At 54.3% G+C, this 13,281-nt stretch overlaps 1 protein-coding gene across 1 annotated transcript in view; it reads left to right on the top strand.

Annotated features, from left to right (window-relative positions):
* The first annotated feature begins 1,419 nt into the window (after window positions 1-1,419).
* The window catches only part of GABRG3 (gamma-aminobutyric acid type A receptor subunit gamma3), a 209,982-nt gene continuing 198,120 nt past the window's right edge, over window positions 1,420-13,281 (top strand). The window contains exons 1-2 of the mRNA XM_087829179.1: window positions 1,420-1,487; window positions 7,484-7,632. Of these exons, the coding sequence (XP_087685305.1) occupies window positions 1,435-1,487; window positions 7,484-7,632 (202 nt within the window). The 5' untranslated portion in view covers window positions 1,420-1,434. The remainder of the gene's footprint in view (window positions 1,488-7,483; window positions 7,633-13,281) is intronic.

Raw genomic sequence — 13,281 nt, 5'->3', positions numbered from 1 at the left:
CCCTGCTCCCCGCGATCCCGGCGGTGTGGGCCCCGACCTGGCAGCGCCCTGCTCCCCGCGATCCCGGGGGTGTGGGCCCCGTCCTGGCAGCGCCCTGCTCCCCGCGATCCCGGCGGTGTGGGCCCCGACCTGGCAGCGCCCTGCTCCCCGCGATCCCGGGGGTGTGGGCCCCGTCCTGGCAGCGCCCTGCTCCCCGCGATCCCGGGGGTGTGGGCCCCGACCTGGCAGCGCCCTGCTCCCCGCGATCCCGGGGGTGTGGGCCCCGTCCTGGCAGCGCCCTGCTCCCCGCGATCCCGGCGGTGTGGGCCCCGACCTGGCAGCGCCCTGCTCCCCGCGATCCCGGGGGTGTGGGCCCCGACCTGGCAGCGCCCTGCTCCCCGCGATCCCGGCGGTGTGGGCCCCGACCTGGCAGCGCCCTGCTCCCCGCGATCCCGGCGGTGTGGGCCCCGTCCTGGCAGCGCCCTGCTCCCCGCGATCCCGGCGGTGTGGGCCCCGACCTGGCAGCGCCCTGCTCCCCGCGATCCCGGCGGTGTGGGCCCCGACCTGGCAGCGCCCTGCTCCCCGCGATCCCGGCGGTGTGGGCCCCGACCACAGAAACGGCACCGCCAGCCTGGGGGCGCTCAGTCCATGGGACGCCCGCGCGTCCTGGCTCGGCTGCTGCTTCCTGGCCTAACGTCTCTCCCCCCACGGCTTACTGGGCGTCTTAGGCGCTCCTTTCCGCCCGAAAGGGGCGCATCGGGGGTGCCATTTCCACTTTTCAGGCAGAATCCTGGTGGGGCAGAGGGGGAGGTCGACACCCAGCGCGACGTGCGCGGGGAAGGCTGTTTCCAGCCAGCGGTGCCCCGGGCCCTGGCCTACCTAGAGGAGGCGCACCTGGGGGGCGGGCGCAGGAGGTCAGGGGCACGGGGGCCACCCCCTCGGGCTGACAGGGCAGGGGACGCCGGGGCTCCCTCTTGACCACGGGGTGCCAGCCCCTGGGACCCAGCCTCGGGCGCCCCAAGCCTCCCCGCCCGCGGAGCGCGCCCCCTGCCCGGCCTCGGACCCGGGGTCCGCTCCAGCCTCCGTCTCCGCCCGGCGCGCTGTCGGCGCGTAATTGGGAAACTCCTCCCCGCCGCCCGCCCGCCCCGCGGCCCCCACCCCGAGCGCGGCCGCAGCCGAGCGCAGCGCGCAGCGCGCAGAGCCCAGCGCGGGCACCGGGGGCGGGCAGCGGGGCCCGGGACGCCCGCGCCCACCGACCCCGCCACCCGGCGCCGACCCCGCGCAGCGCGGGCCAGGGCGCGGCGCGGCCGCCGGGTGTCCCGCGTGCGCCCCGCGCAGACCCGCCGGCCGTCGGGGGCGCGGCCGCCCGAGCCCGGAGCCCGGAGCCCCACCGCCCGGCCGGCGGCAGCGCCAGCGGACCCCGAGGCCTCGGACCCGCGCCGAGCTCCGGGCGCCATGGCCCCGAGGCTGCTGCTGCTGCTCTGCCTGTTCTCCGGCTCGCACGCGCGGTAAGTGGCGCCGCGCCGGACCCGGCTCCGCGGGCGGGAGGGCGGCGGGCGCTGTCCGGGCGGGTCCGGGCCCGTCGGCTGGGCTGCGGCAGAGCCCGGCCCGCGCCTCACCTGCCCCCGCCGGGCGGCCGCAGCCTGTCGGCCGGGAAGGTGGGACCTGGCTCCGGGACGAAGGGGCCCCTCCCCCGGGGCCTTCCGGGGTGGCTGTAGGGGCTGTGTCTCCCCCGTGCGCGCCCCTCGCCCCGGCTCGAGTGCTCCGGGGTCTGACACACACTGGCCGGCACTCGGGGTCACTGCCCTCACTCCCATTGCCCGGGACCAGGAGTCAGGATTTCCCAGCTGCCGGTGTCCCTCCGGCTGGAGGCAGGTGGAGCATCGGGCCAGGTGCGCGGCGGGGAGCCTGCTTCTCGGGAAGGGCCTCCCTGTCCAGGCCCCGCAGGCACACACCGCGCCCCCGGGGAGCCGCTTGCACGCACGGGGCAGACCCCTACCCCACCAGGCGGCGGGTTGGAGCTGACAAGGCTGCTGCCTGCTAAGCTAGGACATCCTCTCACCACAATAAACGCCTTTCGCCCTCCTCTGGGAACACACCCGGCCAGCTAAGCGGAGCCCGGAGACGCCCCAGGAAGGGGTGAGGATGGCCCGTGAGGATGGAGGGGCCCTGGGACCAGAAGGGTTAAACCCTGTAGCTGTAAATATGACCAGAGATGCTTTGGCTTCTTCAACTCTGTCTCCCAGGCGAGATCACTGGTCCAAAGACCGCAGACTGTGCTTTAGAAATCAGAGTGGCTCCCTGGCTCTTCCCCCGATCCCACCCCCAGACCTCAGGGAACCCCATTTCCCAAACGCCCTTGTTGGGACACCTTCATCACCTGGATCTGGGAGCTAGAGTGTCCCTCTGGGCCGCAAACCCTGCAGGTGTCAGCAGGCAGCACAGGAGGTCTTGCATTTGCGTTCATGCTTGTGAAGTAGGAAAGAACCACGAAGGCTCCTTCACAGATCCTCCACGACGTGACGGGCCCCCAAGTCTCACTTCCCACCTGTGACAGGGGTGCTCGGCCCTGAGGAGGAGAGCCTTGGCCCTCCAGTCCTAACACTTGTGGTCACTAAAAGTGGAGACTGTGTGCCGTGCGGGGACAGCAGGCAGCTCCCTCCACCAGGCAGGACACTCCCGGAGCCTCTCAGCCGGAGTTTCTTCCCATCTAAGGACAGAGCTGGGGGGAGATGAGAGTGCACTTTCTGAGGTTAATTCCGCCGGGATGTGGTTCTGTCCAGAGGCGGGGGGCCCAGGAGACAACACCAGGCACAACAGACAGGCCCAAAGTCATGGTATCTAGATCCGAAGCCATGTCTCCGTGACTTTGCTGTTGCCACCAGAGGGGAGGAGTGACCTGCAGTTTGGGGTTAGGTGACTGGGGATCCAGAGACACTGACTGTGCAGGAGGAAGGCTGCCTGATGCCCTTCATGTGATCAGCAGGGAGACGTGGTTGAACCTGAAGCAGCCCGGCTCCTAGGAACTGCCACAGGCACATGCACCCCATCCATCTCCACCAGGGCAGATACACCAACTGCAGTACGGCCTGTCTGGCACTTCCCTGGCCTCCACAACACAGGCTGCACAGCATTCGGGAAAAACTCAAATCTGCCTCTCGTTCGGAAGTGCCTTTGGCTCTGGCCGGGTGGCTCAGCTGGTTGGAGCATCGTCCTGGCCACCAAAAGGCTTCTGGTTCGATTCCCAGTCAGGGCACTTACCCAGGTTTCAGGTTCAATCCCCAGTTGGGGCTCGTACAGGAGGCAACTGATTGACGTCTCTCTCATATCTATGTTCCTCTCTCTGTCTCCCTCTCTCTTCCTCCCTTCCTCTCTCTCTTAAAGAAAATGAGAAATATCCTTAGGTGAGGGTTAAAAAGGGGGTAAAAAGTGCCTTTGCTCTCTGAGTGGGTTTTACAGAGATGTGAAACAATCTGATGTCCGGTGTGATCTTTCAGAGCTGTTATTAACGTGGACGGGGTCTCATTCATACTGGGAATGCCTCCCCAGTGATGAGCCCTGGGACAGGGTGTGACAGACAGGTATGCCCTGTGCCGATGGCCTGGCAGCTCCCTGCAGGGCCATGCGCCCCACTCTGACCCCCATGGATGAGCTGATTGTACAGTGAAACTCACTAAGTCACACTAGGCCTTGGGGCTACTGGGAAGATGCTTAGCTGCTTCCCGAGGTTTGGGAGCTCCTGGTAGTGCTTAAAGGACTTCAGACTTCATCCTGGGCCTGATGGTTGAAGGAAAGATGCAAGACAGGGAAACAGCATCTGAGGATGAGCAGCAACGTGACAATGACAATACCTCACCAGCTTGCTTTTAACACGAAGCGAATTGCAGTGATGGTGTCTGGGAGCCAGCAGTCCCAACAACAGAAAGCTCATAAAGATTATACACAACCACTCAGAATCTGGAGAAACAGAGTGCTTTTGTTTTATCTACACTCCAGTGGCTCCCCTGGGATGACATGTGGTTCTCATCGAAGCCAGGGTTTTCCTGTGGGGCTGGCTGCTGGCATTAGCACTGGGAGGCGTCCGTTTCGTTCCCTCAAGTTCTGCAGCAAACTGACATGGGATCAGGATGGGAGGAGCTGGTGCGGGGCTGAGGGCAGGAGCATCGCTGCCCCCGTGCAGCTCAGCCAGCCCAGCCCTGCCCCGCCCCAGAGCCAGGGCTCCCTTTACCTCCCAGGAGAGAAGGCGGCTTCGTTGACTTTCTGCCTCCCCCACTCTCACCTGGCCTGGCCTCTAAGGAGGCAGCTTATGCAATGTCAGGAAAGCCCTCTCGTCGCCACTAGAGGGACTTGAGACGCATTTTCATACCTGTCGCTGAAGTAGCTCCAAGGGTTTCTCAGGAACCGAGGCTGTGTACACAGGGAACTGACGAGTCTTGGTGAGTGAGCTCCGTCTGTGCCCTTAGGACCATTGGGGCAGTAACAGCACGGACAGCAAGATCTGGGGGGCTGTCTTTGAGTGTGGGGGTGGGCAGCCAGGAGGGGACGGGAGGAGAGGGGAGGGAAGGAAGATCCTGCAGAGAGAAAGAGGAATGCTCTGTGGCTCAGCTGCACGTGTCCAGAGAAGGCTGTGCGATTTGGCCGAAGTCAACTGCCCCTCCACTCACCTTCCAACACCTCTGCCCTAGAATAAACTGCCAGCCAGGCACGTCCCACAGAACATGTTTCACCCACTGTTTCTCTCCCCCCCCCAAAGTGATACAGTTAATATTCCTGACAAAAGAAATGATCTGACAGTGGCATTTAGAAACCCATAGTGTTACTCGTAGCACATCACTTACTGATTTTGTGTCGCACATTTTACAGGTCCCTCTTGGTGGTGGATGTTGGCTATGAATCAGAATCCACGGCAATTTATAGTTCTTATCGATGATTTATTTTATTCTTCTAGACAATAAGTCTTCAAGAAATAAAATGACAGTTTAAGATCAGCCTGGGAGACACTTGAACTCAGTCTTATGATACATATTCTACACACTCATGGTCAAAATCTCATACATGTGCTGCGCCCGGTGTTGCTCAGTGGTTAGGGTGTTGGCCCAAGCATGGAAGGGTCTCGGGTTCAATTCCCCGTCAAGGGCAAGTACCTGGCTTGCAGGTTGGATCCCCCACCCTGGGGTGGGAGAGGAGGCAACCAGTTGATGTGTGTCTCCCACATCAATGTTTGTCTCTCTCTCTCCCCTTCCCTCCCTCCCTTCTAAAAAATCAATGGGGAAAAGTATCCTTGTGTGAGAATTAACAAAACAACATCTCACATCACGTGTATATCACCCAGGTCTAGACGACACTGTCTATGTTAAGGCTCCTTAACACTCATAAAAAGACTAATGCATATATATATGATATACATACACACTTATGATTCTGAAGACTTAAGCAGAGGTCACGAACATTAAAAAGTTTATTCTTTTCATTCATTTCATGTTCATTATAGATAATTCAGAAAACGACAAAAATTAACTTAAAGAAACATGTCCCAGAGCACAACTACCCTGAGATGGTGTTAACCTTTGGCTCCTGCCTGGGAAGCTAAACAGAAATGAGCTCCTACGCAGTCACTGACAAACTACACAGCGTACTACACAGTGAACTGGGACGGAGTTTGCGTGTGTGCCAAGCTTTCCTGCCCTGGCCAGGGGCTGTCTGCCTGAAAATGCAGAAGACCCACCCCTTTTCAATTCTGAAGGGCTGCGTTGTTGAGACAGCCTCAGTCACGCTGAAAACTGTTGTACTGTGGACGCCTAGGTGACAATGACAGGAATCCATGGAGGCTCCAGAAAGTCAGTTCTGGATGGACTTTATCAATACACTGGGTCTGCCAATGTTAGACAAGAAAATAAAGAAGAACCAGGGAAATTACTGCGGGGCCATACAAAATTAAATTTTCAAGGAATTAAAAGAATCAAAATTGCAGTATATGACTATAGAATGTGAGGGACAAATCCAGCTTTTGTAAATCAAAATACATTAGCACGGTCAGCACTCTCTTCCCCCGGAGGGAAAGGAGAAACAAACGAAATATACAAATGTTTGGTGATCCTGGAATCAGAGGAGTGCACATGAGGGTGTTTTACTGATTGACTTTTTTTAGAGAGGAAAGAAAAGAGAGAGACAGCAACATGGATGTGGGAGGAAGCCTCCCACACTGTCCTGGAGTCAGCCTGCAACCCAGGTATATGCCCTGACCAGGAATTGAACCCAAAACTTTTTGGTGTACAGGACGATGCTCCAACCAGCTGAGCCACCCACCCAGGGCTATAATTCAAATTATAATAATGTGCAGCCAAAAGCTCCATGCGTCCATCCATAAAGTGACAGTAGCCTTGACAATGATACCGGTAAGGTAAAAGGTCAACAGGCAAGGCTCCCTACTTCAAAATAGAGATTGTACATTTATATTAGTAAATAAAAATGCTTTAACTGAAACAAGACAAAAAGAAAGAAAAGTAGCTGTCCTTTGGAGGCCTCGCCGTTCCAGTGAGCCAGGAGAGGTGGCTGTCATGCTCAGCCCTGCAAAGAGCAAGCTTGGAGGCACTCAAACATTCATTTACTAAGGGGCCAAAATGGTGAAGATGTATTAGAAAGATTAATTTTTAATGTCCGAGTTAGACTTCTCTGCAAGAGATGATTCCGTTCATGTTGTGAGAGGCCTGCGAATTGCCAGAGGGCTCACCAACATCTCTGCTCCTTGTCACCCCACCTGAGTGCTGGCAAAGCAGGCCACCTCGTGATGTCCCCAGGCCTAGACCAAAGATCCCAGTGTCCATGAGGAGCACAGAAGTCAGACTTAACTATGTTCAGTGCAGACAATCTGTAAATGCTTTTTTAAATGTTTTTTTAAATTGATTTTAGAGAAAGAGGAAGGGAGAGGGAGAGAGAGAAACATTGATCAGTTGCCTCCTGAACCCACCCCGACTGGGGACTGAACCCAAAACCTATGTGCCCTGACCTGGAATTGAACTAGTGACCCTTCGGTGCACGGGATGATGCCCAACCAACGGAGCCACACTGGCCAGGGCTGTTCTCACCTTCAGCTAAAATGAGGTCTTGGTGGGTGGGGGGGTAGAAGTGACCAATAAAGTCACCATCTGACAAATATCTGGAAGGTTGATGCCTTGACCTCCAGTGGTTCTCCAGGTGGATTCAAGAACAGCTGAGCACCTGCTGGTTGACCGTCTGGCACTGATGTACTTATCAGAGTGTCTACAGTTTCCCTTGGACATGAAAACATTTTGTGACATTTAATGAAAGCATTATGCCTTCAATCCTTCTTCCTAATGAATCTTTCTAATTTGTGTCTCATTTTAATTGGAGAGAGAATCCAGGGGTTGGAATGAGGGTTCTGGGGACTTTCTCCCTGTTTCAGGGGTCCTGGGGCTCACCGTGTTTGAGACACTTTCCGGAGTTGCTGTGCCACTTACGCTCATGCTTTGTGCCATCGTTACAGGTCCAGAAGGGCAGAGGAGGACGACGATGAAGGGGCATCATCCAACCAGAAGTGGGTCCTGGCTCCCAAATCCCAAGACACCGACGTGACTCTCATCCTCAACAAGCTGCTGAGAGAATACGACAAAAAGCTGAGGCCAGACATTGGGGGTGAGTGCTCACGGTTGCTATTCCAGCAGGAAATAGTCAGGCGGTGATGACGCACCTTCTGAGTTTTCATTTTTAAATAATGATAAATTCACAGGAGGTTGCAAAGATCGCAGAACCACGCAACTCATGATTATAGTATGACATCAAAACCTGGAAGCTGACGTCGGTACAGTGTGTGTCTGGCTCTCTGTCATCTTGTCAAGTGTAGATTTGTGGAGGGACCTCCTCAGTCACCACACGGAACTGCCCCATCACCATAATGACCCCCTCCCACTTCCCTTTATCGTCACCGCCCTCCTCCCAAATCCCTGACTCCCACCATCCACTGGCTTGTTCTCCACTTCTGTGCTTCTGTCCTGTGAGAATGTCACGGACATGAGGTCATTCAGCATGTGACCTCATGGATGGGTGTTTCTTCCTTCAGCAGAAGGACGTGGGATCCATTCAGGGGGTTGTGCATTTGTCCTTCCCTCCTGCTGAGTGACTTTCCGGGGTGTGGATGGACCCCGGTGTGTGCATTCACTCACCAACGAAGCAATTCGGTTGTTTCTGGTTTTGGTCTATTACAAAGAACATGGCCCAGCCAGGCATGGCTCAGCGGTTGAGCATCGACTTACGAACCAGGAGATGGTGGTTTGATTCCAGGTCAGGGCACATGCCGGGGTTGCAGGCTCAATCCCCAGCAGGGGGAGAGCGGAAGGCAGCCGATTGATGACTCTCTCATCATTGATGTTTCTATCTCTCTCTCCCTTCCTCTCTGAAATCAATGAAGATATATTTAAAAACAAAACAGAACAACATGGCTGTGTGCACTGGTATGCAGATCTCTGTGCGGACATTTGATCTTCTGGGATGAAGGCCCAGGAGCAGGATCACTCGGTTGTATGATGAAGGCCTGTTTAGTTTTTGAGGAAACTCTCCAACTCTTTTCCAAAGTGGCTGTTCCTTTTTCTATTCTCACCAGCAATGTGTGAGAAACCCAATTTCAGTGTATCTTCACCAGCAATTGGTGCTGTCACTATTTTTTAATCTTGGCTGCTCTAGCTAATAGGTATGTATCTGATAGGCTGACAGTGCATGGCAGTCTTGTTTACCTTTTCCTAAGGGCTAGTGATAGGAACTCTTTTTCTGTGCTTGCCACTGGTATATCCTGTTCATTGAAACATCTCTTCATGTTATTTGCCCTTAAAAAATTTGGGTCATTTCATTATTTCTTGTGTATTAAGAGTTCTTCATCTATTCTAGGTATGATCTCTTTGCCAGATGTAGTTTGCATTTTCTGTCAGTCTGTCCCTTGTCTGTTCATCCCCCTAACAGGATTTCCCCTAGAGGAAAAATGTTGATATTGATGAAGTTCAATTTACTGATTTTTCTTTTATGAAACATGCTTTTGGAGTAATGTCTAAGAAGTCTTCATGAAGCCCTAGTTTCTTAAGATTTTTTTGCCTGTTTTCTTCTAAATATTTTATAATTTTTTTATTTTTATTTTTTTTATTCTCATCTCCCCACACCCTCCCCTTTGGCAAGCTTTTTCTCTAGGGGTCTGCTTCTGTTTTGTTCATTTATTTTGTTTTTTAAGATTCCACATATAAGTGAGATCATGTGGTATTTGTCTTTTTCTGCATGACCTATTTCACTTAGCACTGTGCCCTCTAGGTCCACCCATGTGGTCACAAACATCAAGATTTCATTCTTTTTTATTGCTGAATATTCCATTGTATATATATCTCACTTCTGCTTTACCCATTCATCTATTGGTCGACATCCAGGTTACTTCCGTATCTTGGCTATTGCTAGTAATGATACAATGAACACAGGGGTGCATGTATCTTTTTTTGAATTTGTGCTTTTGTTTTTTTAAGATCAATACCCAGAAGCAGGATTTCTGCATTGTATGGCATTTCTATTTTTAATTTTTTGAGAAACCTCCATAATGGTTTTCATAGTGGCTGCACCAATTTACAATCCCACCAAAAGTGCACGAGGGCTCCCTTTTCTCCACACCCTTGACAACACTTGTTATTTGTTGATTTATTGATGGTGGCCACTCTGACAGGTGTGAGGTGATATCTCATTGTGGTTTGAATTTGCATCTCTCTGATGATTAGTGATGCTGAGTATCTTTCCAAATGTCTGTTGGCCATCTGTACACCCTCTTTGAAGAAATGTCTATTCAGTCCTTTGCCCATTTTTAATTGGACTATCGGTTTTTTTTTCGTGTTAAGTTGGTGTATGAGTTCTTTATATATTTTGCATATTAACCTCTTATCAGATGTAACATTTGCAAATATCTTCTCCCATTTAGTAGGTTGTCTTTTCATTTCACTTGTTTCCTTTGCTGTGAAAACCCTTTTTGTTTTCATGTAGCCAAATTGTTAATGTGCTTTTCTTTTGTTTCCTTGCTTGAGGAGATATATCCAAAAAGCTATTGCTGAGTCTTATTTTTTCTTCTAGGAATATTTTTGTATATGAAATAAGAAAGTGGTACAATTTTATTTTTTGCATATATCTGTCCAGTTTGCCAACACTACTTCCTGAAAAGACTGTTTTTACCCCATTGTATATCTTTGCCTCTTTGCCATAGATTAAATGACCATATTAGTGAGGATTTATTTCTAGGTTGTCTATTCTGTTGCACTGATTTATAATTTGTTTCTATGATGCTACCATACTGTTTTGCTTGTTGCAGCTTTGTCGTATAATTTGATATGAAAGTGTGACAGCTCCCGCTTTGTTCTTTCTCAAGATTTCTTTGGCTCTTTGGGGTCTTTTTTTTCATCCTATATAAATTTTAAAACTAGTTCTAATTCTGAGAAGAATGCCAGTGATCGTTTAGTAGGGATTGCACTGCATCTGCATATTCTTTACGTAGTAAGGACGTTTTAACAATATCATTCTTTCCAATCCGTGAGCAAGGTGTGTCCTTCCATTTATTTGTATCCTGCCCAGTGTCCTCCTTCGGTGTCTTATAGTTTTCACAGTGCAGATCTTCCACCTCTTTGGTTAAACTTACTTCCAGGTATTGCACACATTTTGACGCCCCCGCGATGGAGCCGGTGTCTTGGCTTCTGCGCATGCGCGGTTGCTGCCCAGCCACGCGGCCGGTTCCACAGACCGTGCGCCCCGCAAACTTGCCAAGTCACGTGTCAGCTCTAAGTTTCCGGGGAGCCTTCGGGGGGGTTCTGTGCCCACGACCCTGCCGCCCGCAAACAACGGCGGCGTCCCGTCTTCCCTTCGGGCCTGGGCGCCTCTGCGCCTTTTCCACGTCCGACCGCGAGGCCGGGGCGACCCTGCGGGGACCGCGCGGGCGGGCGCGCCTCGGGCCAGAGCCCCCCCCACGGAGGCGGAGGGACGCGCAGCGCTACTCACCGGCCGCGCCGCCCACAGTCCCCGCCGTCCCCGCCCGCGCCCGGGCCCCGCCGCCTCCCCGCGGAGCCTCGGCCTCGTCGGCCTCGCGCCGGCTCCTCGTGCGCGCCCCACACGCGGGGGGTTGTGGGAAACGCGGGGCGAGCCCGCGCAGGCGCCCTGGGCCCGCGCACTGCCTGCCGGGAGGAGCGCGCACTGCCTGCCAGGAGGAGCCGCTCCGGGCGCGAGGCTGGCGGGGCGGTGGCTGCGCGGACGCCTCGCTGCTCCGCTCGCTCCGGCTGTTCCGGGCCCAGGGCGCCGGGCACGTGGCCGCGACCCAGCCGGGGACCCTCAGGTAGGCAGAGCCCCTCAGCCGCGGCCGGGCCGGGCCGGGCCAGGACCAGGACCAGGACCAGGGCGGCCGCGGTGTCTCTGTTCGCTGTCTCTCGCCCCTCCCCCCCATTTTTTTTTGTGTTTTGCTCAGAAGACTGACTCCTTTTTCTTCTGCGCAAGGTTCAGTCTTCGCCCGAATGCAGCGAAACAGCACTTTGGTCCTCTGGGCGGAAGGGGGGGACACGCGCGAAAGTGGGGGAGCTCAGCGCCCAGCCCGCGCCTTGGAGGTGCCTGCGCCCTCAGGGCGCTGCTTTGTTTTTGAATCGATTTCAGGGAGAGGGAGGGAGAGAGAAACGTCGGTGATGAGGGTCATTGGCCCGCTGCCCCCGGCGCGCCCTGCTGGGGACCGAGCCCGGGGCTCGTGCCCCGCGGGATGAACGGGGACCGCCTGCCGCGCCGGGAGATGGGGCAGCCCGCGCCCCACCCTCGCCTCCCGCCCAGACACGCACAGGACGCTCGGGGACATACCGAGGCCTTGTCACGGGCGACAGGCAAGCCGAATCCACGATTCTAAAGACGTCGTTTCCCACCGCTGTGTACATGGGACGTGCGATTTTTCCCAAATGCAGCCGCGGGCACGCCCACGGAGAAAGAATGCTTCCTAAGAAGGCAGCTCTAGCCCTGCCGGGCCCGCTCGGCGGCTGAGCATCGACCCAGGATCCAGGGGATCGGGGTTTGATTCCCGGTCAGGGCACAGGCCCGGGTTGCGGGCTCGATCCCCAGCAGGGGGCGTGCAGGAGGCAGCCAATCTGTGACTCTCATCATTGATGTTTCTCTCTCTCTCCCTCTCCCTCCCTCTTTCTGAAATCAGTAAAGAGATAGTAAAAAAGTAAAAAGGCAGCTCTAAAGCCCTGTGTGCCCTGGTCCTCCGGAGTCATCATCCCGTATCAGGAGAGCACTGGGATTCTGAGCCAGCGAGGTGGAAAGAAACAACCAAATAGGAAACTATCAGGCAGGATGCCCCTCCCCAGTTCCATGGGGCACCAGGTCCTTGGGGCTGCAGAGTGACCAGATGATCACATCATCTTAGGATACCGCTTCCTGTCTCATTTAAATGCAAAATCATGTCTGAGTGGCAGAATCCAGCCCCTCTCGGACATGCAGTCGGGGCATCTCTCCTGGTAAAAGATGCTGAATTGGGTAACATTTCCTTCATGGTTTAGGAGGGCTCTGCTTTGAAGGAGAATTTCCTATAAAAATAGAGGTTCCTTTTCTCACTGCTTTTTCACATGTAACCTATTTGTTATAATTACGGTGCTTCCTTGTTGAGGGGAATCGACCTATATTTACACCACATCGTGCTATGTATGGATTTATCATTAGTTCATTGTAATTACTAGCTTAATGCTTACCTCCCTTGTCACTTCCTCCCTCCTCAGTCAGTCAACCAGTATTTGCTGAGCATTTATTAAGCCCTGCCCTGGGACAAGTGGGGAGCCACACGACACTGTCCCCCCTTGTGTTCTGATGGGACGAAAAGGAGAGACTCCAAAGAGCATTTTTCTTTTAGTTCAGGTCCCGTAAAATGACACAAAGAGGTAAGCCACTTGCCTACTTCTTTCATTTCCTGATATTTCTCACCTCACATATTATACCTTCAGGGACACCAAGTCTCCCATTTTCCTATCTGGAGCCTTGCTTTTGCTGCCCTGTGATCCCAACTTCTGAGCTCTTAGTGCTTTTCTCCCCCCACTCCTGCCCTGGGTTCATCCTTACTTTCCTTCGAGCCTCAGTTTACCTCCTACGAGCAGCCTTCTCCAATCGCCTGCACCTCCCTCACCTCCCTGCTGGGGCAGTCAAGTATCTCTCCCCTGAGATACTTCCAGCATCAGATTTCCATCTCTAAAAGGGGTACTACATTTTGAAGGACTGTCTTGATGACGTAATGTGGAGTCACCATGAACCAGTTTC

The sequence above is a fragment of the Miniopterus natalensis genome, chromosome 22 (genome assembly GCF_054644295.1).
Source record: "Miniopterus natalensis isolate mMinNat1 chromosome 22, mMinNat1.hap1, whole genome shotgun sequence".
NCBI lineage: Eukaryota > Metazoa > Chordata > Mammalia > Chiroptera > Miniopteridae > Miniopterus > Miniopterus natalensis.
Note: the sequence above shows the minus strand (reverse complement) of the source record. Positions and strands in the feature narration are given on the sequence as shown.